Genomic DNA, 25755 nt, shown 5'->3' with positions numbered 1-25755 from the left:
CAGCTCTGCGGAAAGCAGCAAGTAATGAGGAGTTACAAGGTAAGAGTGAGTGTGTTTTCTCTCATAGCATTTTTGTATGTATTGGACTGCTGGAAGGAAAAGTGGAGGGCAGAGGTGGATGGCAGGAGTTGTACTGTTTAAGCCCCTAACACCTCTCCTGCGTAGAATGAATCTCTTATTTAACTATTTAAGTGTGCAGCAGGAAAAGGAAACTAGGGGTTTTACCGGGGATATTATTCTAGCTCTGCTGGTTCCTCAAATTATAAATTCTTGTGGGCAAGCGTTACCTTTGTTTTATAGAGACCTGAGTGCACTTGGCACTGTTAATAATAGTCCAGTAAGTGTTTGCTTAAGGCTTCCCTATTCACATTTAACAAACACAGGATAAGCTTATAATAAAAACACCCAGTAATTTATTACAGAAGTTCTACAGTAAAAGATAATTTAGTATTCAGGAATTCAAAGCACTATATTAACAAATATACATTGCTCCAGAGATGCAAACTCTCTTTAGCCTGAACTGTACAAATACTAATAATAGATCCTTAGCATTTCTTTTGCAACCTTGTTAAGAAACAGGACCAAAACACAGTCTGTTGATGAGACGAAAGCAATTTGTAGATTGCTTAACCTCTTGAGCTGTTTGGGGAAAGTGTAATGTTTTCCTTTAGCATTTAGCTCTGGCATCTTTGTACATCTCCTAGTGTCTTTGTAGCAGATGGTAATCACTGAAATCTGCCCTACTGCAGAAGTTTTTACGTTGTCGTTTGAATTTCATGCTGTATACACAACCAAACACCAAGGAAATCTGTAACCCTGCCCATCCTGTAATGCAAAGCTATCCCCGGGAGTGAGCAGTATAGGAAGCCTGTCTTCCCCATGCATGCATCACAAGATGGCACTATAGGACAGAGTTCTCCCTGTCCTCATGGTAAAATATGGCGGGCAGAAAATCCGCTGCAGGGAGGCCGAAAGGAGCATTGGGGTAACCCACGGGCGGCTGAGATGGAGACCTAGCAAGTCAGAGCAACCTGGTCTTAGACCCAAGAAATATTCTTATCAGCTGGGAGTTCGGGGCTTTGCCTTCTTCACGACAGCAGCAGCTTCGCGTGGAAGTACTGCAGAAGCTCAACGTGCTTTGAGGGAAATAGAATTAATGTCGTGGAGAAATGGGGTCTGGCTCAGAGTATGGCAGCATCTTTTCCCTTTATGGAATTGCTTTGTGCTGACTAGCAAGTTGAAGCTCCAGCAATGGAAGCAGAAGGATCCAGAGTACATGAGCTTTACCTGTGTACTCTGTTCTATTACACTCAAAAAGTGAGTTACACTCAAAAATGCTGTGAAATAAAGATGAAAAAAATCAGTGCTTGTTGCAGCTGCCAGAAAATGACCATTTGGGAATGTTTTCTGTCCAATGTCCTGTATTTCAGTTGCCTCCTTCCTGGCTACATCTTTCTAGCCAGGCAATCTGTGTTTCCTCTACTTCTCGCATTGTCCTTCATGCTAAACTGGGCATGTTCCAGAGAGAGCCATCGGGCTTGCTTCTTATCACTCGTATGGGCTTGTTAACAAATAAAGAGCAAATCAGGGGTTAGCTGAAAACCTGCCGGGTAGTTCACAGCAGGTGCCTTTTCTCCAGCCTGCATGGTAAATACAAATAGGATGTTATTCTCACCCCATCGCTATTCCTTCATTCAGCAGGCATGGGATTTCGGTCCTCTCTCCGTTTCCGTTGCTATTATCTGTTACCCTTAGGTTTTTTTCTATAGGTATGTCCCTGGGTTGAGGTCCTCTGCTTTCTCAGTAGATCCCGTGCTCTCCAGAGAGGGCTCAGGGGACACACAAGTGTCATCGACTTTAAACTTTGAGACAATCCTGGCCGTTTCCTGTGTGATCTCAAAATGTTTGAGCTGCTGTCTCCCCCCTGAGCGCTGCTTGAGTGTGCTTGTGTCGGTCGAGCTGTTCCTGCTCCTAGTGCTCTCCTCCAGGATGTCCTTTGTCGTGGAGGTGCTGTCGGTAGGGTTGCCTTCTGCACCAGACTCCATTGCCATGTTGGCTAATGTGGTAGTCCTCAAGGGCAAATTGGAAGACTTGGGAATGACTGGTTTCGTTTTTGCCTGTGTTCGAATATATTTTACAGGTTGTCGGCTGAAATGGCATCTGGGCTGGGTCCCTAGGACCGTGTCCGAATCACTGTCTGTCTTTTCCTGCACAGAGTCCTCCAGGTCCTCCAGCTCAGAGCCAATACTTGTATTCATCTCTGAACAAAAAATTAGAGAGTTATTTTAGAACAGTGAGACAAGGTTACTACAACAAACAACTTTGATGACTTCTTTTCCTGTTAGAAAGCATGCTGAAACCCCTCCTGCATTAACAGGCTAAAACGCCTCCCTCTGACAGCTTCATTAATCAGGAGCAATCACAAGGTATGCATTTGAAAAAGCTGAAAGATATGAATCAGGTTTATATTCTTAAAGCTCTCCTCGATGCATTAAAGCCAGGAGAGCTGGCAGAGGTGACTGTGGGCTCGAGAGCTGAGGCGGCAGCAGCAGGGAAAAGCCCTTCCTGAGAACAGCAGAAAATGTGCTTGCGCTTTCACGTGAGCTACGTGGCGGTTGCTCTGCAATAGATTAGCTGCACAAAGACCGAGCAGCGATGTGGGAGAGGGCCCAGCTATGCTTTCTCTGCTGTGTAATGTAGAGGCAGGCAGGAGGTGTGAAAACCAGCAAACATAGTACAAGACAACCTAGAACAGCATCACGGTCACCGCTTTATTTACCTAGGGCATCCACGCTTAATGGGCTGTGGGCTCCCTCCAGAGTCAGCTCATTGATGCCTTCCCTGGAAAACGAGTTATCAGAGACACAGTCCGTGTTTAAACCGTGCTTGGAGGAGAAATTCTGTTGGAAAAAGCCATGAGTGTTTATACAGGACTTTTATTTGACATGAAGATACTGTCAACTCCCACTTTACCCCAACTGCTGTTAGACCCAAGTGAATGGAGGCAACTGCTTGAGCTGAAAATGCCTTGATTTCTCTTAGATTATCTGTAACACTTGGGGGAATAGGGAAGGAGCTTGCAGAAGGTCACAGGGCAGGGCCATGAGAGAAAATTATGGTTCAAGACCTGCCAACTCCAGCATCCACGCCGGCAGACCACAACTGCCACAAAACTCGCCCCAGAAAGCAGGCGTTGCTTTCTGCGGAGCAGCAGTGTGCTGAGACAGATTCCCGTGTCCCGTGGGACACTTCAGAACAAAAAGGGGAAATGTCAGAAGCTGAGCCGTTAACTGGAGCACAGTAATTATTGTCAAATGCAAATGGGAGGATGAGTGAAGGACATGGGAGTGCCTGGGAGTCATAGTTGGTATGGAGCGAGTGTGAGTTTGCACAAGGATCAGGTCACCTGGGCAGGGGCTCTAGACGTCGGTTTTATTAATGGCAAAACGAGAGTGGCCTTAGAAGCAACTCCCCTTTTTAAAGGTTTGTGTCACTGTCTGTGGAATTCAGTCATGCTGCAGAAGCAGGTAAAAATGGCTTTGAAAATAGTCAAAGGCAATAGTTGTATACATCTCAAAGTGCTTTCTGTGAAGGCTTATTAATCCCGTAGGATTTCTGCACGCAAGGAGTGAATTGTGTCTACCCTGGTGATTTTATTTCAACTGTAATCATAGTTATTCTAATTTCTGCTTCCTCAGTGAGCTGGACCTGTGGAGAAAGCAGCATTACTGTGTGTCAGATATGGATAGGGTCACTGCAGACACACGGTCTTGCACATAAGCATCCATGACTCAAAAGCAGGAGGCAGAGAGTCCCTGAACCCGGATCTCGCTCCCTTTGGCTTAACTTTAGGAAAGTAATTCCCTCTTTCTTGCTCATCAAACAATGGTGAAAAGGAAAAAACCCACCGTGTCCCAGCTCAGGGATGCTATGCCCATTTGTGTTTTTAAAGTGCTGTGAAATAGGTTGTGAAACATTGTGAGGAAAGAGCCGTGAAGCTTGGGAAGAATGCAGAGCACTCAGTAGCAGGGGAGGAAAAAACAGGGTCCATGGCCACCGCTCAGGGATGCAGCAGAGCCCTGTAGGGCTGTACCAGGGGATCTGCTGGGTCTTAAGTGCACATAGCTGCTTCCAAAGTTGTAGAGCTCTTTACAGAGAGAAACAGCAGTGTCCCAAGCAATTTAGTACGGAGAACCCCCCAAGTTTTCAGAATGACTGGGATCTAAAACATGGAGCAGAACCACCATCCAGATTGGTCTGAAAAGCTGCTGAGTGATCTGTAGCTTATAATTTTTTCTGTTTCTCCCACTCCACATGCAACAGGCTCTCTGCTCCTTCCTCTCGGAATAACCCTCTGATAGCAAATGGTTTTGTTATCCGTGAGAAAAGTTCTCTTTAATCGCTAGTCCACCTTCCTGTCTCTACAGCAGGGTCAGTAAGCCCAGCTCAGTGTCTGGGAGCTCTACCTCTAGAGTTATGGTCTGGACTGTGTTTGGGCTCTGAGGTCCTTCATCCTTTTCTGTCGATGCTTCTTGCGAAGGATTTTCACATCCAAGGGATAAGGATGAAGGCAGGTCATCCATCCCAAACACCCTTTCGTAGTTCTGAATGAGAAACTCCACAATCTGGGCTTGATACCCAGAGTCAACAAGGCATGACATTGAGACATCGCTCCCTGAGCCTGGCCGGATCAGAGTTGGCCCAAATACTATGCCCAGGTTGTTTGGGGACATCTTGTTCTCTTCGTATTTCTCTGCCACCCTGGGGAAGGGAAACAGGACTGTTAGGAGCTTCCCAGCTCTCAACCCAAATGCACTGAGTACACAGATGGAATGCACCAAAACCCCCATTTCTTAGTAGAGAGAGAACCCCCATCTTTTACGGGGAACAGAGCTCTGGTCTGTGCAGGGACACTCCGGAGAAAAATCTCGGAAGTTGCCTGGATCTGTCTGGATGGTGCAGCCCTAATGAGAGTGGCTGTTTCTTGTGACCTGTGCTCAGAGCTGGGTGAAAGAGGGCTTGATTCATGTTATTCCTTGACCTCTTGCTCTGCACTTTGTGAAGCGTTATCGGTAAGGACCTTCTGGTCCTTCTTGGTCATTAAGACTTTCTCCTAATTGCTGCAAGATGGTCCTTCCCATGAATGAATTTTTTACCCTCCTCAACTGCCTGCTTGGCTCTCCCAGGTTAAGGAAGCCCGGACGCTCTTCTCACACGCATTTGGTGCTGTGCTAGCCGCTCCTCTGGCAGCGAGCTCTCAACAGGGATCTCCTGTGGTCGGACCTGACACTAACCAGCGTGACAACCAGCACGCTCCTCACCTGTACAAGTGTGCAATGAGGTGCCGCAGCGTGTTGTAGTTGCTTCCAGGCAATTTGCTCAGCAAGTCCTTCATGCTCTGGATGGGATCGGAAGGGAAGCCTGCGCAATCCAACTTTTCTTCCCCAGGTTTTTGCAAATCTTTGGCAAGCGCGATGAGATCGTTATAGAGCTGGGACAGCAGCACTGGTGCCGAAAGCTGCAACGAGAGGCGAGGAAAACGGCATGTTACTTCATCTTGCTGGTCTGGCACTGAGGAATGCGGTCGGCTGAGACCTGCCTTCCCGCCAGAGATTTGGTACCCACTTCCTTCAGGAAATGCTTCAGGACCCCAGTGATGTCGTGGGGAGAGTGCTCGGAGAGCTCCACCAGGCTCCGTCCGTTCTCGAACGCCTGGCACAGCTTTTCCACCCGGGCTTTGGATCCACTTATCCGATAGATCCCCTGCGTGGTTCAGAGGGGGAGAGGTCAGGAGTTTTGGATACAGAGAAGAGAAGACCAAAGCAAGAATAACTGGCCACTCACCTGCACCCCGAGGGCACGGGCTTCAATTTCCGAGGTGCATTTCACCACTATGAAGGGAACTTCCTCTGGGAAATCTCGAGGAACCTGCGTGAAGTCAATGCCAAAAAGAGGTACTCGGTTGGGCAACTTCTTGTGGCCGCAGGTGATGAGCAGGTTCTCGAGACACTTCTTGTGGCAGGCCAGGCAGCACTGAAACGGCAGAACCGACCCGAGTTATGGTCTGGTTGTGGTCCAGCACTGCAGCAGTGGCTGAACTTGAAGGACTTCTCCTCTTCCCTCAACCACCAAGGTCCCACCAGCCCCAAGAGGGTTGTTTCAGGCAAGTGGCAGCTGGTGGCTTACTCAAGGACAGAAAAACACGCCTTGTGCAATGCAGAGGAAGAAAAAGCCCAGAACTTTGCAGAGGGACCCCTCATTCCCGCAGACCTTCAGCGAGACGATGGTCACCCCAGGCTCCCACGCAAGGCATCTGCAACGACATCATCTAGCCCTCACCTCCTCGCACTCGAAGCCGCTGACCATGAAGGTGTCGCACTCCCTGCACTTGGATGGTCCCCGCAGCTTCCGGAGCCGGTGGGTCTGTGCTGCGCTGGAGAGGAGGATGTTCTTAAACTGCTGCTGAGATGTACCGTTTTCTGTGGAAACAGCATTAAAGCGTGAAAAGGAACTGATAGGTAAGCACGGTTTCCACCTCGTGAGTCAAATGTGTGCGGCTCACCATTTTCAAAAGTTTGCAAGGAATCTCTCTCTTCAAAATCATCTGAGGAGGACATGGTGCCAGTGGATGGAGCTTTCAACAATTTCCTATTAGAGTTTCCTTGAGAAGAGAGCAAATACAAACAGCTGTTCTCATCCTCATGATGCACAAAGTGGGTCAGTGTAGACTTTATTCCCGTTTTAGGGTTTTGGGCCATATTAGGCAAGAATTTCTGTGGCTCTCACCTGGGCTAGAATTGGGAGAGTCCAGGGACCGGGATTCACAACTCCCACCGAGGCTTTCTGTGTCGCTGCAGAGGGATTTGTTCGCACCTGCGGAAGGTGGATACGGTGACAGACCATCCCGAGCACTCTTGGGATACTTCAACATGGGGTTGAAGTCCAAACCCAGCTCCCAAGAAAATCCATAAATACTTGTCAATATTTCCTCCCAGTCCGAGCAAAGCCTTAAGCACTGCCCTAAGAATTTGAGAACCTCTCCCACCTCTTTGGCTACTAATCCAAATTAAACTACAGTGACTCGAGAGAAAATTGGGTCGTCTTTATTAAATTCAACCTACTCTGTTCACCGTTTGTGGAGAACTGCTTTCTGGGCATCTCTTCTGGCGTGCTCGCATCCTTTGCTGTGGAAGAGGGTCCTGTGTAATGCAATGCCATCTTCTTTTTGCTGCTGGGAGGGGACCTGAGAAGGGGTTGCAAACAATTTTCCAGCAGTGAAGAATGACGGACAATATTGCATCACCGAGGTGCTTTAAGGGTACCTGAGACAAAGCATCTGTTTCAGGCAGCTTACAGGTGTAAGCTGAGTTTTCAAGGAGCCTATACTAAACACTTGCACAAAACTAGGAAAACAAATTGGTTCAAGGTAATTTCACCTTTTCTATCCGTGGGAAAAATTTAGAAATCAAACAGCACCCATGTGAGAAAAGTGAGCCAAATCTTTGGCAAATGGTAGAAATAACTGAAGGGATGTGGTACAAACTGCTGCCCTCCTTTCACTGACGTTGGTCCTGTGCTCAGCAGAAGGAACCTAGCGCATCTTTAGAGATCTGTTCTTTAGCGAAGCTACGCGCAGAGAAAAGATCCTAACAGCTGAGGCTGTGGGCTTTTCTGTAACTAGCAATCACAATGCTGCAGCATTGCTAGTGACTTTATAAATGTGTTTTAAACTTTTTTTTGTTCTGTGCACTGTATATTTCTGACCTTTCAAGTAGGATGTAAGTTTTCCACTTTTTTTTTTTTTTACCTCTGCCCTCCGGAAGCGAGTGGCTCGAATTCATACACTTCCATATGAATATCTTTCTTCTGCAGAGCCTGAATGAATTCCAGGTATTTCTCGCCCGCTTTGTATGGCTTGCAGACCTCAGACAGGTATTGGTATCCCACTGGAATCTGTTCTGACTGAGTCTGCCGCTGCTTGAACATCCTTAAAGTGACCTTACAGGGGAAAGAAAACAAACAAAAAAACCCATTACTAGTCAAAGCCCAGGTGCTTTTTCCTCCCTTGGATCTCACAGTCATTCATCAGTCTTCTGTTTTTCATTACCCAGACACCGGTTACCTGCACTTCTGCTTATTGATAGTTCTACTTAACAGGTCGGATAAAAATTATTCGTCACTGTTTCTTGTTCTAGGATTTTTTCCTCCTAGACTTTTTCTATGGATATCTGTGTCCTCAGAGCAGGAGTAATTGAAAATGTGATATATATCTGAGATTTTTTGGTAGCGGGTTGGTAGCAAAGCAGTGTCCAAAGCACTCCCTTAATTTCAACTGTTTGAGAATGGTCAGTTACAGGGCGGTTCAACAGTGAAATGGTGAAGAGCCTAGAGGTCTTATCCCAAACAGCAGTGTCCCTGAAACGAGGATTAGAGGAGAAATTATAAGACTACACGTACCCACGTCAGCACCTCATCCCCTTGGTAAATGAGCTTCCGAATATGGGAGACGATCCGTGCTCGCACTTTCTCCAGTTCTTGTCGCCGAAAGTTGGCATCGCTGATGCACATCTTGTACAAAGCTTCTGTTTCCTGAACCTGTGCGCAACCAGAAACGGAGCAAAGGAGGAGAAAGTCACCAGGATGGATGGGAAGATGCCGTAACATGGCGCGTGGGATGGCTGGGAATACCAGCAGCCTGATCTGAACTCATCACCTTGGCTTGTGCCTCCTCGCAAGAACGGCGTCGCTTCTCCAGCTGCTTGTTGGCGCTGCCGGGGTTGGTGATGGCTGTGCTCTGGTATTCGTCCTCTGCCTTGGCACTCAAGTGCTTTGCTTTCTCCAGCTCCTCGCAGCGCTGTATGTATTGCAGGCGGGACTTGCGCAGGGATGACAAAGATTCATTCTTGAATAGGAAAAGGAAGAGGTTTAGGAAGCCTGGCGAGGCAGCGGGAGGAACAAGTCACAGCAGTGCTCTGCTGCTAAGGGAAGTGCCTGTCTCGTGGTTCAAATGGATATTATCATTCAAATGGACATCAGTATTCTCCTTCTCCTCCTCCCAAAGTTCAGGAGCTCTAAGGGAGCCCCTGGGTTTCCTCTACAGCTGAGTAGAGACCCAGCCGTCCCGGATCACGTTCTGCGAGGTGCCCAGGAGCATCTTCCTCCCCAGCAGGAAACCCTGGAGAAAAGGGCTGCTGCTGAAGTGCTAGCAGAGCGTGTGCAGCTGGGTTTTGGTGGGGGGTCGCAGGCACAGCGCCTGCCTCTGCAGGGGATGGATCCCTCTCGGCTGAAGACAGCCTAGTGCCAGCGTGTGCAAACCCAAGCTGCATCCTCGCTCTGCCAGCCTCCGCAGTTGGCGGGAGGTGATGGGATCTAGCAGGTAGCACAGGCAGGATGGCAGAGGAATGCCGCTAGCACTCCCCCCTTGTACTCTTTAAAAAAGTACTTTTATTCAATAGCAGGATGCATATTACGTTGTTTAGTTACTGCTTGTTCATAAACGTTTGTTTTCAGTGTTTTGAGCTGTGGATGGCATAAAGGTCAGGCCCATCTCTCGGCCTCTTACCATTCTCTTTTGCTCCTTTGTCCACTGATCTTTGAATTCTTTCCTCCATTTCTCAATTTCATTCTTCTTGGCTGACAGAGGCTGCAGAGGAATAATAGTTAGGACGGCAACAGTTCCTCATGAGGCAGGAAAAAGTATCTGACAGATGAGGGCATGACATTAGAAAGCAGTCCTTGCAAGATGCCTCTTTTTCCCTTACACTTGGTGTGCGTTTCATTCTCTTATCCCCTCCGCCCCCACAGACCAGGATAAATCACTTTGTTAGGTCTCTGTGATGCTCCCATCTAATCTTTCAGCAAATTTGTCTAATCCACGGAGAAATCCAGTACCTGGTAGAATTCCTTCTGTTGGAGCAACCCTGCAGTCTCAGCAGCTGAATTTCCAACCTTTATGTCATGTTCCAGGACCATTGTATATAGCGCCCGAAGAGGCATGTTGTACTGCAGAAACCAAAAAAGCAGATATAAAATGATGGATAAGCACTGCAGCTTTCCTAAATTAAAGAGCTTTTGGTAGCTATAACCAAGATCTATTACAGAAAGGTGAGAGTGTCTACACTGGTTAAATGAGGGGGCGTTATTTCAGACAACACAGACAGCAGGATGCTGGAAGCAGAAGGGTTTTTATGCTGGGCAGTATTGTGCTGACTTCATGCCTTGCCTTGCTGAATCCCTCTATCTAATTTCCCAAACAATCACTCTGTGTTATAAGCCCTTGGGAAAAAAAAAAGGAACTGTTCCAATACTGAGAGGTTTAGGAACGGTTTTGGAGGCATATTTGCTGTAGGATTTAAGCTGGACTGTACAAGCAGTTCACACGTGCAGACAGCCTCACGTTTGCTCCGCATAGGACTCCTGTCCTCCTCCTCCGAAGGGAACCCCGTTCAGTGAAGCAGGAACATCGCAAGGACCCATACCTGTTGGAAGATGGCATTTCGTCCCGATTCTGCTATCTTCACCATCCCTTTGGCAAACTCTGTCTCTGTAAAAAGGCAGAGTGGATTAGACACCAGATTCACGGTTGTAGAGGTGCGTTTGTCAAAGCCAGAGGTCATTCCAGTCAGTTAGGATCGTTCAGGGAAGAAGAAATTCTGACTCCATGTCTTTGTCTTCAGGCAAAAGCAACTAAAAGGGGTGGTGTTTGGCCAGTTTCTCACTGCTGTACTTTTGCTTGCAACTGTGTGTTCTTGGCTGTGATTTAAAAAAAACCAGCTATCGAAAAGCGTTCGGACTCCCAGCTGGTTCTGTGCACAGACTCACCGTAACTCAGACGTTTTTCAATCCAGCTGAGAAGCTCTTTGACATATTTACACCACATTTTGGCATATTCGAGGGCTGCGTCGATGCCACCTTCACATTTTATCAGCATTTCGTCTGCCTCCTGAACTGCAACAGAATAAATCCAGGTTCAGAACAGCTCTGGCTGATGGGCAGAGGCTCCCCGAAGAGTGGCAAAACTGGAGTCGCAAGAGTTGGTGCTGCGAAATACTCGGATAACAGCCATAAAAAAGGTCTTTCACTGAACAACGTCATTATGATCTACTTCATGGCAACCCCATGCAGTCCTGCCCATGGAACCACGCAAGTTCCAGGTAATTTAGACATGTATATTCCTCTGCCCTCCACTTATAATTAAATATTTTTATTTAATCTGTTTTGAAATCCAAAAGTGAAGGACCTAATGGGTTACTGGGGAGTTGCAGGAAGTATTCTTGTTCCTTGGTGCAACCTAATACAGATTCATCACACTGCAGTGAGCAAATCTAAACACATTTCAAGCTGAAATCTGTGAGAAAGCAGCTTAGAAATTTTTTTTTTTTTGCTTCATAGGGACTTTATATGAAGAAAAAAACAATTTAATGTTGCATTTTATGATGCCAGCGACAAGTACAGAGCTGGCGAGAACCCTCCCAGCGGGTCACAAAGTGCTTCAGAGTGTCCCAAGTTTCACTGCGTTGATCTTTGCTGTGCTTAAAACCAGCAGACCTTTGGGAATTGATGTCTCAGCATTTAGAAATCAAGACCTCGTGAGAAGCTCCTTAACGAGATGTTAATGGACAAACAGGGGAAGATCTGCGTGCCGGAGGAAGGAGCGGGACTACTGAGCTCAAACAGGCATCCGCATCCTTGCTGGGCATCAGCCCGAGCTCGGCCTGAGACTGATGCCAGCAGGGACACCGGCATTATTCACCCGTGTCATTAGGAGGCTGCCAGGACCGTTGCCAGGTGATTGACTAAGTGTTGTCATGTCACCTCTTTGATTTTTTTTCTAATTAGCAATGTTACCTGTTATGTCTGCCTGCATTTGCCTCTCTGAACTGGTTTTGCTCTTGCAGAAACTTTCACTCACCTGTGGGAAAAGAAGAAGAAAAAAAAAAAAGAGGAAAATGGTGAAAGAAAAATGAGTATTCAGAAATGTGGAGGATTTTTCAAAAAGGCCAGCTGGAGTGCCGATTTTGCTTAGCTAAGCAACCCAGGGCAGTTAAAATAGTAGCCTGAGATTTGGCAGAGGGAAGGTAGCGTGGCATGAAAGTCTACCACAGGCAGAAACACGGAGCAAACGCACAATTAGGGCAGAGAGATCAAGGCTGAAAAAGGCTGCAAGACTGAATGCTGGCAGCTCTTACTTTACTATAAATCACAAAATATTTGATTTTTATTTTTAAGCTTAGCTCATGGGATAATATGATTACATGAGAACAGTTGCCGTCAGAGAAAAATTAAGTTCTTGGCCCCTCTGTTTCTACAGAAAAGCATGAAATGAGGCTGATTATCCCCAAAAGTCCCGTACTGCCCAAAGCAAGCAAAAAACCATTAAGTTCTATTTTGAAGGTCTTCTGTTTCTTAAGGCCAAAATTGTAGAGATTTTTGATGCATGACTCTCAAATGTATTTTGGGTTTGCTGTCTTGTCTGATCTTTTTCTTAGCACGCAGAACTTAAACCAGCAATTTCCACATCTTGTTTTTCAGAAAAATACAAATCCAAACAGTAAATGCCTGAACGTTTCCACTAAATGTTGTCTGCTCTGTTGCCACCTCCATCACTGTTATAACCAAGCGTTGTACAGTTCTTTTCTGTCTATTGAAGTAAGAGCTGTAACTATTTTTTTTTCCAGATGATCACCCAAAAAACCAATTTTAATAACATAGAATTTAATAATGTAGAATCAGACACTTTAGCAATGGACATCGATAATTTCTTTAATAAATTCTTTGCCTACCGGAGCGACCTCTGTTTCTGTGGTCAGGTCTGTGTCGTCAGTGCTGTCAGCATCGCCAATGAACATATCGACCGTCCTGTATAATGAGAAAAAAAAAATGCAATGAATTAAATCGAGGTTCCAAAGACGCAGAAAACTAGTTCAGCCCCGTTTCTTTACATACGCATTTCCAATTGAGATTTCTATGGCATCCAGGCTCCGGAATATCTCACTGTACCGCTTCCTATTTTCAGGTGTCTTCTCTTGATTGTCGAGACCTGGAGTTGGAGGAGAAATCATTTCACTGAAACGCCTGACCCAAAGCTCCCTGAGGCCAGCAGGATGGTTTCTAGAGGTGCAGGGGAGCGTGGCTGAGCCCTGCTATCCTGCACAGATTCACAGGGAAGCGACAAACTGCGATGGCCTGGCAAAGCACAGCAAGGTGAGGCTGAGGGTGAGATGGGATTCAAAAGAAGACTTTGGGAACGGTAAATTCATTGAGGTTCTTGGGCAGAACCCCTCGAAAACGAGTCTGCGGATGTCCAGGGGAGACATCTAAGCTGATTTTAGGGCTTGCAATCAGACCCGAGATCAGCCACGAAAATTGCGCAGAAACCTTTATGGTAGCCACTCTGAGCTGAAGTCACACCGCTGTCCTTAGTTCCGTGCAGGCAATGCGCTGGCAGACCTGATGGAGGGGCTCACAGGATGCAGCGGCATGCCCTGCACCTCGATCAAACCCCCGCGCATGCCGTACAACCTGTGTCGGCAAAACCGTGTGCACAGAAAACAGCAGGCATTGCTGCAGTCCAGTGGTGCGCGGGCTGGGCTGTGTTGCAGAAGTTGCCCGTTCCTTGCACATCGTGTGTGTGTGTGTGTCGCAACGTTTTATGTGCAGGGACCGTTTCTCAATATTATACGTGCTTATTGATGGTGATAATCTACATTACGAAATCCTGCATCTCACTGAGTCCCCAGCGGGTACGAATTATTGGGCATGCAAAATATAAAATAGGCTTGTCCCCGCTTGAGGGGCAACGCACTCCTGCCACGCGTGTCTGTAAGGTCTAAGCATGTTCTGCCCGCGGTTGCACGTGTAGCAGGGTGGAGGCGAGCACACGCATTCTACATGGGGTTATTGATGCCGTTAATCTCACTTTCCACTCTGTCATGTGTTTGTCACTGAGGGCTGAAACTAAAATTGACTCAGGCTGAAAGTTGCTGCAAAAAAAAAAAAAAAAGGGAAAAACGTTTTAAAATATGAAACTGGGCACAACTGGTAGAAACAAAAGAAAAGTTCACTCTTCTTTGTCCTTTTGACATTCCAGGAAACAGGATGTGGTTGACCTAAATCTAGAGTTGCTTCACTGATAGTTGAGTTTTTGACAGCGAGCAAGTACTTGTAAATGTTGCTCAAATGATGCTTGGTAGAAAAGTCAGTTTGTGTCTCATTTAGTTATAGCTACTCCTGGGCCTTCTCTCAGTCCCGAAAAAGACAGATTTTTCAAGTCAAGTTTTGATGAGGAGTTGGCCTGCCATTAAGCCTACAAACAGCATCGCACCGTTGCTGACCCCAGACGTGCAGAGCCGTCTTGCCTCTGGGAGAGGCCGATGGCTCCGGGAAGCTCCCAGCACACAGGGGAAGACCCAGCTACTGGGCACCTGCCGGGGAAGCGGAACGATCCTGGTCATCTTCCACCCCTCCAGCCAAAATGGTGCGGAAGAGCACAAGACTGGCTTGTCTGTCCTGGTCATAAGGGAGACTGTGAGCGTGTACGTATGCAGGTGGGGTTTTTTAACTATATAAAGATGCCAGACAATGCAGAGAAACCATTTGAACGTACAATTAAGAGAAAGACAAGGAAGTATCAGGGATTTTTTTCCACAAATCTCCTTGTTTGGTGTCAAACCAAAGTGGTCTCTGACAATCATATAGTTACAGTGTCTAAGCCATGAACATCAACCAATCTAACCCTATCATCAGCTTAAAAATAGAAATAACTGTGAAGAAGGCTGGGTGGGACACTGAAGCCACACTTCCACTCACAGTCAGCGCTGAGCAGCATGGGGCAGATGCTGTGTTTCCTTTTGCATCAAGAAATGAGCTGGGAACGCTCCTAGCTTACTTGCCTTTGCTGAGCAGATAATTAATATTTATGCTGGCCTTGTTCTTTAAAAGTTTTCTGAACGTTTTACTCCAAAGTGGAATGAGACGCTGAAAATGTGTGAAGACACGCTTGGTTTTTTACCAGAAACCACTGAGGTCTGAAGGGAGCGCAAGGAACCGCTCAGACTGGCCTGCCGTGCTTGGACGACCTGGGGAAGGGGTTTAAAAGCACCGATGCTGCTAACAGAGAACTGCAAACTGTACCCAGCGCCTGGCCTGCTTCTCGTGAGAAATCAACATTTCGCACTCAGTGAGTGACCTGAGACAGTTCACAGGCAGTTTACCAAACATCTCGTTCTGGTTTTTCTGGAAGAGACACAAATTGTTCGCAATCCAAGGCTTAACAAATCCAAGGCATACTAATTTAATTTGAATCCTAACTACTCTTGTTACTTTGAGCAGACGGACATCTTTAATTTCTCTTGTTTACCACTAGCAGAGGATTGTACAACAGGAAGAAGTGACTCAACTTGAGCAGCGCTGGTGATGGGTGAAATGAAACATTCTGCTTTTGAAAGCAGCTATTGTGAGGCGCTGAAAGACAAGCAAGAACCTCAGGTTCTCACAAATCTTTTGCTTCATCTCAATAAGATAATATTATATGTAATACTATAAAAGTAGGAAGGTGGAAAAATGGGACATAAAAAGTTTCCCTAGCCTTGCTGTAGCTGATGTTATTAGCTGCATTCTCACAAGTTTAGACGTGCGCTTCCCTGTACGCGGCCCCTTTGTCATTCAGGAGCAGCACCAGTTTGTCCCATCTGTTTGAAATCTTTCGAGTGGCTTTTTGGCACGTGCAGGTCTGGGCCGAATGATTCATGGGCCTCGTACAGAGCTCATCAAGGAAACGAATTGCCTCGAATGTACTGCTCTTCGTTGTCACAGCTGCCATCAGTCAGCCATCTGTTGGACACCTTCAAGATGTCCCTTCCTGCTGCGCTCCTGATTGCCCACTTGCTAAATGTGGAAACATCTGTATACGTTTTCCTGTACTAGAAGAAAAATGGAGCCCCTGCACCTGGCAGGTTTGCAGAGGCCCCCACAAATATCAGCAAATGAATTCATCTTTCAAATCCTGCTCAAAGCCCTTTGCTTTGACCAGTGAGGATTAGGTAGCAGAGCATCCGCTGTGGCGCTGGGATATCGGACCACAGGCCTGGAAGAGACTCCGGCTCAGTCCTTTGTCTGTTCGCTATAACTCTGCAGCCTTATTTACAAATGGATGCTTCAATTTAAAGCCAGTTATCTTACTGGACAACCCGATGACAACTGGAAGGCTGATCTAGAAACTCACTCTTCTGGAGATTAAAAACCATCTATGTTTCTTGAAGGACAGCGTATCCTTATTCTTCTTATCTTAGACAATTCCAGCAGAAACCTCTTCCAGCGTCAGCACTAGACCTGCATCCTAACGGAGAGCATCCCTGCATGGCCAGCTCTCGCGCTGGAGCGAGCCAGCTGTCGTGCGAAGGTCTGCCCCATCCTGGGACGGACAAGACTGTCATCTCATCTGCATCATCTGCCTTCTGGAAAGCTCACCCCTCTTCTCTGCCTTTTGCCACCGTTACGGGGAGAGCAGGCTCTCACAGGGGTAGGCGTGCAGAGCGTTGAGGATATTTTTAGCAGGAGAAACTCTTGTTCTGCTGTTCAGCAGAAGCATCGCTTCCCTTTCAGTAGCAGATACCATGAAATGAGGTAAATGTCTAAAACCCTAATTCAGCGTGGCACCATTGCCAAACCTCGGTATCACAAGCCTGTTCCCGGTAGCGCCTTCCTCTTCTCTGCGCTCAGTCTTGCACTTTGCAACACAACATCTGAATTTTTCCACTGGGGCAAATCTCCTGTTTCTGCATAAGATGTCTCACACTTCTTAGGAGCATCTGTGTAAAATCCCCTGCTTGCTAACCCACAACGCGGTTCGAACCAAATTAGGCCAAATAAGTCTGAAAACTCTCAAATTGTCGTCCGCCGCTCCTGCGTGAAATCCTCCCTCCTTAACCAAGATATCCCTCAGTGAGACTCTGGTTACGGCTGGCAGCAAAGGACGCTGCTCCGGCTGCCCAGATCAGCATCTCTGTCTATCTGAGGAATAACAGTTGTGGAACAAAATAATCCAAGTTCCTTGACAACGGTTTTGCAAAACCAAGACCACTTCCCATCTGTCACTCTGATTTCTCATCTTCTCTTCCTACTTCAGTGGAACAAAGGCCCTGGCAAAAACTGAATTTACAAATCGGCTAATTTTTGAGGAGGTTGGAACCGCTGCCAAACAGTGCGATCGCCCACAACTGACAGGAAATACTAGCAAGGTCAGAAGTCTTAAATAGCACTATGTATTAACAAGGGGATTAATGAAACGTGTCGGGGGTGAGGGGAAGGAGAATTTCCACTTAATACATCAATTCATTGAAAAAGAAGGTGTGCACGCTGCAGATCTTTCTGAGATGTCTGACAGCAGAAACTTGAGCGCAGGTGCATTAGTTTGCAAAATAAAAACGAGGCGACTGCCAGCTTTAGAGGAAAACATTAGTAAAACAGACTTGTCTTGATATCCGGCAGCCCCCTGCAGTTCTTAGTTAATGAACCTTGCTTTTTAAGTAAGAAAAGTACAACTATATTAAACTTCTGCCTGCTTGTTTCTTCAACGTTAAGAATAAGGAAAAGTTAGCAATGGTAAGAAGAATTTAGACTGGCGGTGAAGCACAGCAGAAGCTTCCAGTACTGGAAAGCAGTAAAAGGACCTCCCAATTAGCAACAGCAGGATGAATCTAGGACACTTATTGGCTAAAAAATAAGACTGAACAAAATCATTTATACCAGTCCTCTTGGTTTTGCAAAAGAGCTGTCAAATAAACCTCCTTAACAGCTGAGATTTTGTTGATAAAAGGCACTCTGTGGATACGGCACTCCTGGATTTCTCGAGGGCATTTGACTTTTACAGTCATGTCACGTTCTGGATGGTATTCTTGGTCGTGTGTTAAAAACTGTTTCACTGACAAACCTGAAAAAATACATCTTTAATCGATGTATGAGGTTGTTTCTAGAGGGATCTCAGAAACAGATTCCTGCTTTTTGGTGGGTTTATTAAATGATCAGACTGGTATCGTCATCCCCTGGTAAAGTGCTTGATGAGACCAAGATTGTAGGCCAAGAAGTAAGGCAGCTATTTATTGCAGAGTCTTTAAATGGCCTCAGAAATGGTTATGCTTCCACTGCAGCATATAGCTGAATGTCCGCAAATTAGGTGCAGATGCTATATCGCCAGGCTGGAAGTCTCTGCCCTGAAAAGCGGAGATGGACACAACGGGTAGTTGCCCAACACAAGCTTCACATGCAATGCTGCGGAAAGAGGACCTCTGCAAGCGCTGGGTACGTACAAAAGGGGAACATCGAGCAGAAATAGGCTCTGCTTGTGCCTCTGTGTGCAACGCTGGATGATGAGCACGTTAGATGTTAGTGTCGGTTCTGACAAGGGGTTGTGCAGACATTGCTGAAGATGCAAAAACGCTCTGGAGGGCAAGGGTGGGCAGAAAACTAGTCTCACAATACAGTTTCTAAACAAGCTCAGCTTATTCACTTTATCAAAGACACTGAGGCATCCTTTAACTATCCCCATGCATGATCATGAGCTATAGAAATTCTGCTCGTGGTTTTTCGGTTTTCATGACAAAGACATGACAAGATCCAGCTGCTGCAAGGCAAGCTGAAATAAAGTTTTCTAGCTACAAGGATAATGATGCATTTCAATGTGACAACAGGGAAAGGACTAATGTTTGCTGTGTTTTCTTGATTATAGCGCCAGTGAGGTTTTGGTTTTTTTTTTTCATCTCTCTCTGAAGCAGCAGGGACTGGCCCCTGTTGAACATGGGGCTCTGGCAGGAGGGATTTGTGCTCTCAGGTGGTACAGAGACCTCTTAGATGCTCGATCGGTAAGTGTTACTCCGATTCAGACTGATTATGTTCCTACTACAGGTTGTCACCTTTGAGAACAAAGACTTATAGCAAATTTTTTTGGGGGGACTTGAGCTGATGATGTGCAAGTACCCGTGTTATGTACTTCCGATCTCTTAAGAGAAAACGCTGCACCTTCTGCCTCCTGAAAACGGGGTTTGCATCCTTTCCTCTTACTAAGTCAATGTCCAGTACAAATGCATCAAATAACTTCATCTGTCAGAGAAAGACTTAGAGAACTGAACAGTCGGGATTTTCATGGAAACCCCCGTTAGAGGAACTTACAGCTGTTTTTTAGCACCCGTATTTCCTAGGTGGCTCACAGGCTGATCTGCGTCATGTGTCATATCATGCCCCAAAAGCTTACATTACAAACAGCATAAAAGGTTGTTTCAAATGCTATCACATACCACTTGGTTCTGGGTCTCCCATGGCTGAATCTTCAGTGTTTTGGTCTGAAAGCAGCAGAATCCCAAAATACCCAGCTTTGAATCACAGCTGAATTAAGTAAAACACAAATTCTTGGTCAGATCAGACGTGAAGAAATTATCCAAAGGCCCATGATAGCTGCAGGTGAAGACGACGTGCCCGAAATAACTGGCAGAAGCGCCCGTCGGTGAGTGCGGCTGCTGTAGCCAAATCTGCTTCCTGCAGACACTTCCGTGTAAGGGAACAGCGTGCTGCAGCGTACATTTATTTGATCATGCAATTTGCATAACTCAGATGTGTCTTGGTGAATAGCAAAGAAGGGACCGTTTCTGAGTCCCCCTGGCTTCAGTGCTTGCCGCTATCGCAGCAGCCCCAGTTTTTCTACCCAAGTAGCTTCCTAAGAAACACCCGTGCTTCCAAATATACTGAAAAAAAAACCACTGAGAAACTGCCGGTGGTGAGGGGAAAGGGCTGTTAGGTTAAAAGAGGGGACAGAAGAAGGGAAGGGTGGGCATCTCGGGCAGGGACGGGCCAGCAGCGGTCCTTGCCTGAGCTGCCGTTCCTCTGCTCTCTTCGCCAGTGTGTGGGTGTAACGGAGCCGTCTCGGAGGTCACAGCCCTTCTTGAGTTCTGCTCCACAAAACCGAAATCTAAACTTTTGAGGGTTTGTTTCTTAAATAAAAACAAGCTCTGATTTTGTAAGTTTTTGATAAGCTAGGGAAAAAGCTATTGCTTGCGTCAAGATGTTTTTCAGCCTGGGAGCATTCTCCAGACGGTGGACTGGGATGTAAGCCTTTAAATCCCACTGCCCCTCGTGCTGTACGACATGCTCCAGCTCACAAGCAATTGATTTACTGGCTGCAAGCATGTAGCTAGCGTTGCCATCTCTAAAATTGGTGAATTTTGCCTTCAGTTTAGGAATACTGGTGGTAATTTAATGATGAAACTGTGCTATGGGAAATAGAAAATATTTATTCAAAGATTATAGATCAAAGTGAGCAGAAGCTGAAGTGAACTTTTTTCTTCTGCAAATATTAGAGAAACTGACAGCAAAAATGTGACCGTCAACAAACAAACTTGTGCCTAGCAGTGAAGCTCTTGATTTTTCTTCACTAAATAATGAGTAATTTAAAAAACTGTGTTTTCTTATGCAACCTAAGAATATGCTTGTGGCCCTGGACTCCCAAAAAACACAGTTTCCCTTTCCTCGGCATCTGCTGGAGAGTCAAGTAGTGCCGCTAAATTTCTTCTGTGAAATTTCTCCCTGCGGTCGTGCCACACGCTTCATTGGCAGGCAAATCTACAGGCTCTTCTGTCCCGCTAACTACAGCCAGACACAAGTCAGAGTTAAGATTCAGCTGACCCTTCTATCATTAACACTTGTTTAATTATTAAAAAAAAAAAAACAAAACAATCCTAGAATCTCAGAGTTACTGCTTCAGTGCTGAATGTTTCAGGCTCAAGTGAAAGTGGCGCTGTGAACTCTGGCAGTTTTGGCTCAGACTCGGGAGGTAACGGTTGACTTTTAGAAGAGAGCAGGAGAACTGGGATGCATAACCACGGCAAAGTGCTGCTGGGATCGGCGGAGAGGTCAGCATGGTGAGTTTTTCCGATCAAATCTTCCCTAGCCTGTGTCTCAGTTTATGTTCAACTAGTATAATTGCAGGTATGTTTAGTATAATTACCATACCCTGTTTGCAAAGTGCTGTATTTACAGATAAGAGCTATAAAAAGTGTTTTTCTAGTGTAAAGGCATTTGTAGCCAAAAGGATTGCAACATAGTACAGCAGCACCCCTCCAATTAATTATATTTTTAAAAAAAGCTAATAAAAGCTAACACAAAGCAAGGGCTGTGGCTCCTTATTTACCAGAAACATAACTCGGGATCCCAATTCCCAGTCTCATCAGACTTTCCTAGACATTCTTGCTGAATGAGTATGTCCTTTTTTTGGTTGGGTTTTTCTTTTTTTTGGTAAAACCCTAAACTTTCTTTTGCAGATCAGAGGCTCACGAAAGGGAATTACAGGAATTCTTGAGAAATGGCCCATCTTCCACTTCCAAGATAACACAGAGCTGTATACAGCGTAATAACGAGGTCCTCTAGCGAGAGAAGCTGTAGCAACAGTCTCTCCATGTGCCGGTGCAGTCAGATCGGCACGGGTCATGGAGCAGAAAGCTGCTTCGGCTGCTCTGCCGACGCTGAGCTCCTCCACCACAGCCTGCAAACTCCTCCTGCATTTCTAACAGGTGAATTTTTTTTTTAATTACTATTTTAGAACAAGCACAATGGCAAGTTACTGCAGACAATACACAGGAGCAGCCCCCTATGAAGTCTCATTAAACTTCCCTTTACGTCATCGCTGCTCTTTTATAAGGCAAATATATTGTCACATCGGCAAGCCTTTTGAAGGCAGGGGAGGAAAGGAACCGGGAGTGAAAGCAGTGTGGTTAGTGCACTTTCCTTCCTTCCAGCTCCCCTCGGAGAGCCTCGTGCTGGTCCTGGCTCTGCTCTGGTGGGGACCATACACTGATGTGTTAAATATCGTGGTTAAACAACGACAACTGAATATTGGGATGGGACGTTCAGTGCTTCCTCTTGAAGCTCATCAGACCCCCAAAACAAAGGCCAGGAATCACCATGCCTGCCTTCTGAGGAGGCAGAGACTAGTTTTCAGGTGAGGATTTTCCACTAGATTTAAGTGTATCTGAGCTCCCAAGACAATAATGTGCAAAACGGGGATAGAAAGAGCATTAAGGGTTCATATTCAACCCATCCAACCAAGGGCAGCATGGCGTAAGACACTACCTGGCCTCCAAGGGCTGTGTAAACAAACTTTTGCAACCATTCTGTGGGTCAATCTAATTCTACCCCCCTGCCACGCACTGACAAGCAAGCACATGAGAACATTTTGCACAGGGTTATACAGGAATTCAGCGCTGAGAGAAGTCCCGACACTCGCCTCCTCGCTCCAACGGACATAACCGAGCCAAGAACAGCTCCCCGGAGCCTCACGTTCCCGTTCTTTGGTTTCACCATCCGAACGCAATGTGTCTTTATTAGTGGAAAACAGACAGATAGGTGCAGTTTGCCAGCACGATTGCCAAACTAAATAAAAGGCGCTCATGTCTGAGCCTTTATCTTGCTTTCATGCATTTTAAAAGCACCATCTTCCCTAACGATGGGATCTGGATACGAATAAGCCTTGATGATCACTGACTTCTGCTCAGCTTCAGTAGTGACGTCTGCTTTCCGTGCACATGGACACCCGTGTGTGTCTGCACTGAGCCCGGCTGAAAGCTTTCCGTCACCACTGAGCAGAGGACAATAACTACAGCGCTCGTTAGGTTCTCTAAGGTTATGGATTTACCATTGATATTGGCGATAAGTGTTGCTACTGCAGGCTGGATGGCATCCCCGGTCAAGGCAGGATATGTGCTCAGGAAGGAGGAGATGGCTTGCAGTAAGTCTGCCAGTTTGGCTTCAATAGAAGCTGAAATAACTTCTCCTAAAATTAAGAAGGGGAAAAATTATGACTTTTTTTTTTTTTTTTGCATGCATAAACTCTCATCCTCACCTCTCCCAGGATGAACTCGCTTCAGCACAGCGCTACAAGTACCCGGCTGTTCCTAAATACTCAAGTTTTGCGCAAACCAGAAAATAACGAATGCTGAACACCCCAGCGAGCAGAAAACCCACATGCAGCGATGGGATGGATGTGGAAATTGCCCAGCCCTTCGTCACCAGGGCCAGGACCCTCGCTGAGGCTCCACGCTGCCTTTTGTCCAGGTTCTACTCCACAAGCCCAAATGATGGACATCCCCGCTTCCTGCTGCAGGAGTGTTGCGTAGCTTTGTGTCTTTACATCCAGAGGCCAACCTCTGAGACAAAAACGCAGCTGGGCACTCGGAAAGATGCTCGGCGAAGGAGAGGGAGCCAGCCCAGGCAGGTCTGATTTCCACGTGCGGCCGGCATTGTTTGGGGGCTGTTAAAAGCAAACATCTTGCAAAGCTAAGAGCAGCACTGCCGTTAGGAGTTTGCTCGAGAAGCGTGGCCGACCCAACTTGTTCGGCGTGCCTGGGGTAAGGCAGTCACCGTGACCTAGAGCTACAGCTTGCAGCCGTGGGTGGGCAGACAAGATCACAGGGAACTCCGGATGCCTTGGTGGAGAGGGTGGCACTCCTCCAGGAGGTTTCTTGTTCCAGCAAGTAGTTGAAGGGATTTTGTTAATGCTGCCGTGCTGCACAGGGTTTCTAGAGCAGCACCGAGCCTGTGACAACCGTTTTCTTAATTCTCAGTTTAGGTCTATTTAATTGGGCTCCAGCCTGGAGAGCGTCCTGCAAGTAGCGAGGCTATCCTGGGAAGAAGGAGGAGAGAGGGGGAAAGTGCCAGCATGCCGGACCGGAAGGCAGGGCACTTCTGCTGGAGCACGTTTCCAGGCTGTGACGCATGCTTGGGCTCCCACCACCACCCAGAGCATCACCGGCTGAGCTGCTCTTCGGCTCATGACATTTGGACTCCTTCCCGGTGACGAATCCCGGTTTTCTCACAGGGGTCATCGCAGGTACCCTTTGTTCGAGCCAGTTTAACTCACTCGGGAGTTAATTGCAGGTGCTGTCAATAGCACTTGAAGTGTTTTTTGCATCGCTTTTGGAGGAAACCTGTGCACTTAGATGGTTAAGTGCTCTGAAATTTTATCTATTGATGCAATTCATTATAGGAAAAGACGTTTGCATGGTTAAATATCTGCGCTGAGAGAAGCCACCCTAAATTGTCTGAGAGCCATCTAAATTCATTGCTTTAAATAAATAATGCAGCAAGAATGAGACAGGATCACTTTTGCTGAACATAATCTGCTTGTTTTGTAAGCAAGTAAGTGGATTGAAAAATATTTACCTTTTCGGAAGAGCTCACGGAAGCTCTGAAACTTCCTGTCGATGTTCCTCAGATGTTTGGTGATGCGGAGCACCTCACCGGCCGTGAGGTCCACGCAGCCGGCGCGATCACCAGCGGCAGGGCTCTGGATCGAAGCCCAGGCAGCAGCCAGGCATCCGGCATCGGGCTCGTGGCCGGGTGGAAGGCATCTGCCTGGCGATCCGCCTGCGATCCGAGCACGACCGGCGCTGTCCCAGGCTCCCGGCCCGTTCATGGCGAAGCGGAGCACCCGCTGCAGAGCTTTCCCCGAGTCCGGTGGGCGAGCCTTTTTCTCAGGCTATGTTTTTGGGTGCACACATCCAAGCTCCCGCGGGCCGTGAGCACGGCTCCCCCTCATTGAAAGGAGGAGAAGCAGCATTCTGCAAAAGCAACTGGAGACGCAAGACAAAGCACTCAGGAAAAAAAGAAAAAAAGGAGGGTATGGGATGGATTCTCATGGTCTCAGCATTTATTCATTTTCTAATTCAGTAGAGTTGCAACCAGTGTTTTCTGCGAAATGACCGAAGCAAGTTTTAATTATCAAGTTTCTTCACACCCTTTCCAGCAAATGGAAACCCAAGTTTAGGAAACTTTTTCTTAGCAAGGCTTGGATATCAAAACCAAGCCCCGAATATCCATGTGCAACAGTGCTGCATTTCCATATCAGTCTCTCTTATTTACCATAACATTATCTGCAAGTAAAAATGTTGGTTTAGGCGAGCGGTAGAGAATGTCTTCCATCTCTTTCATTGTCCTTCCTCGGCTAAAACATAGACGAGGAAAAAGCCATCACCTCCCGTGAGAAATCTCTCGGTTTATCCGAAGTACGGCGGCATCTTGGTATTTGCTGGTGAAACCAGAAAATCGAGCCGGTGCCGGTGTCCCGGTGCAGTTGGGCTCCCGAATCTCCGCTGGGCTGCCCCGTGCCTCTGCTGCGGGAAGCGACGCTACGTGCAGTCTGCGTGGGATGAGTCTGCAACCTCAGACAGGTGTCAGGCTGTGTGGATTTTCCACATTCCTCTTGGGAGTTGTGAAATTACTCACTTCCCAGGCTATCTAGAGGATCAGACCCATCCTCCTACCCGGCTTTCATTAACTCTGTGCTGTCTGAAACTTGTGAATCCTCTTTGTGATTCCACGTGCATCAGGATATTTTATTTTTACAGAACAGCAAGGCCCTTCGTAAGGAGCTTGTGTGATGTAGGGAAAAGGTCAAGCAAGAATTATGCAACTGTAAGGTAGCATGTTTGAAAAAGTAAATATATCAGAAACTGATTATTTGCACTAATGGGGGCTTAGATACTGCCCTAAGCATGCAACTGCCCTTTGTTCTGTCCCCTATAAATATAAATAAGAAGCCCCATGCATGAAAGCAGAGCTAAACATCTTAACAGCGCCGTGCGATGCGTCCGTCGGGAGGATTTCCATCTCTGATGGAACCTGAGATGGAGAAATAAAGTTTGTGTTTGTTTGTGGGATTTTTCTGCTCCTCACAGCCAGCGTGAAGTGCAATACTGCGTTCGCTCCCTAGGTAGG

General features: G+C 46.8%; 1 protein-coding gene across 1 annotated transcript; it reads right to left on the bottom strand.

Moving 5' to 3' along the window:
- Positions 1 to 1763: 1763 nt before the first annotated feature.
- On the bottom strand, positions 1764 to 24454 carry GMIP (GEM interacting protein). The gene is made up of 22 exons (XM_050914404.1): positions 24202 to 24454; positions 22676 to 22813; positions 12946 to 13039; positions 12783 to 12858; positions 11848 to 11911; positions 10822 to 10947; positions 10479 to 10543; positions 9892 to 10002; positions 9563 to 9643; positions 8714 to 8902; positions 8458 to 8595; positions 7808 to 7998; positions 7122 to 7243; positions 6787 to 6873; positions 6563 to 6661; positions 6340 to 6479; positions 5845 to 6033; positions 5626 to 5763; positions 5322 to 5518; positions 4467 to 4761; positions 2787 to 2900; positions 1764 to 2258 (listed from the first exon to the last, which is right to left on the bottom strand). The coding sequence occupies exons 1-22, from the start codon at positions 24452 to 24454 to the stop codon at positions 1764 to 1766; spliced, it is 3402 nt and encodes a 1133-aa protein (XP_050770361.1).
- Positions 24455 to 25755: the final 1301 nt, after the last annotated feature.

The sequence above is a fragment of the Gymnogyps californianus genome, unplaced genomic scaffold, assembly GCF_018139145.2.
Source record: "Gymnogyps californianus isolate 813 unplaced genomic scaffold, ASM1813914v2 HiC_scaffold_40, whole genome shotgun sequence".
In the NCBI taxonomy this organism is placed as follows: Eukaryota; Metazoa; Chordata; class Aves; order Accipitriformes; family Cathartidae; genus Gymnogyps; species Gymnogyps californianus.
The sequence above is the reverse complement of the archived record's forward strand: the minus strand, read 5'-3'. Positions and strand labels throughout refer to the sequence as shown.

Coding starts and splice junctions, on each gene's coding strand:
- GMIP (XM_050914404.1), bottom strand. CDS start 24,454: ATGAACGGGCCGGGAGCCTGGGACAGCGCCGGTCGTGCTCGGATCGCA. Junction 7,999..8,457: donor GGGATGAGGTGCTGACGTGG/GTACGTGTAGTC, acceptor TTCCCCTGTAAG/GTCACTTTAAGGATGTTCAA. Junction 5,519..5,625: donor TGAAGCATTTCCTGAAGGAA/GTGGGTACCAAA, acceptor CTCTCGTTGCAG/CTTTCGGCACCAGTGCTGCT.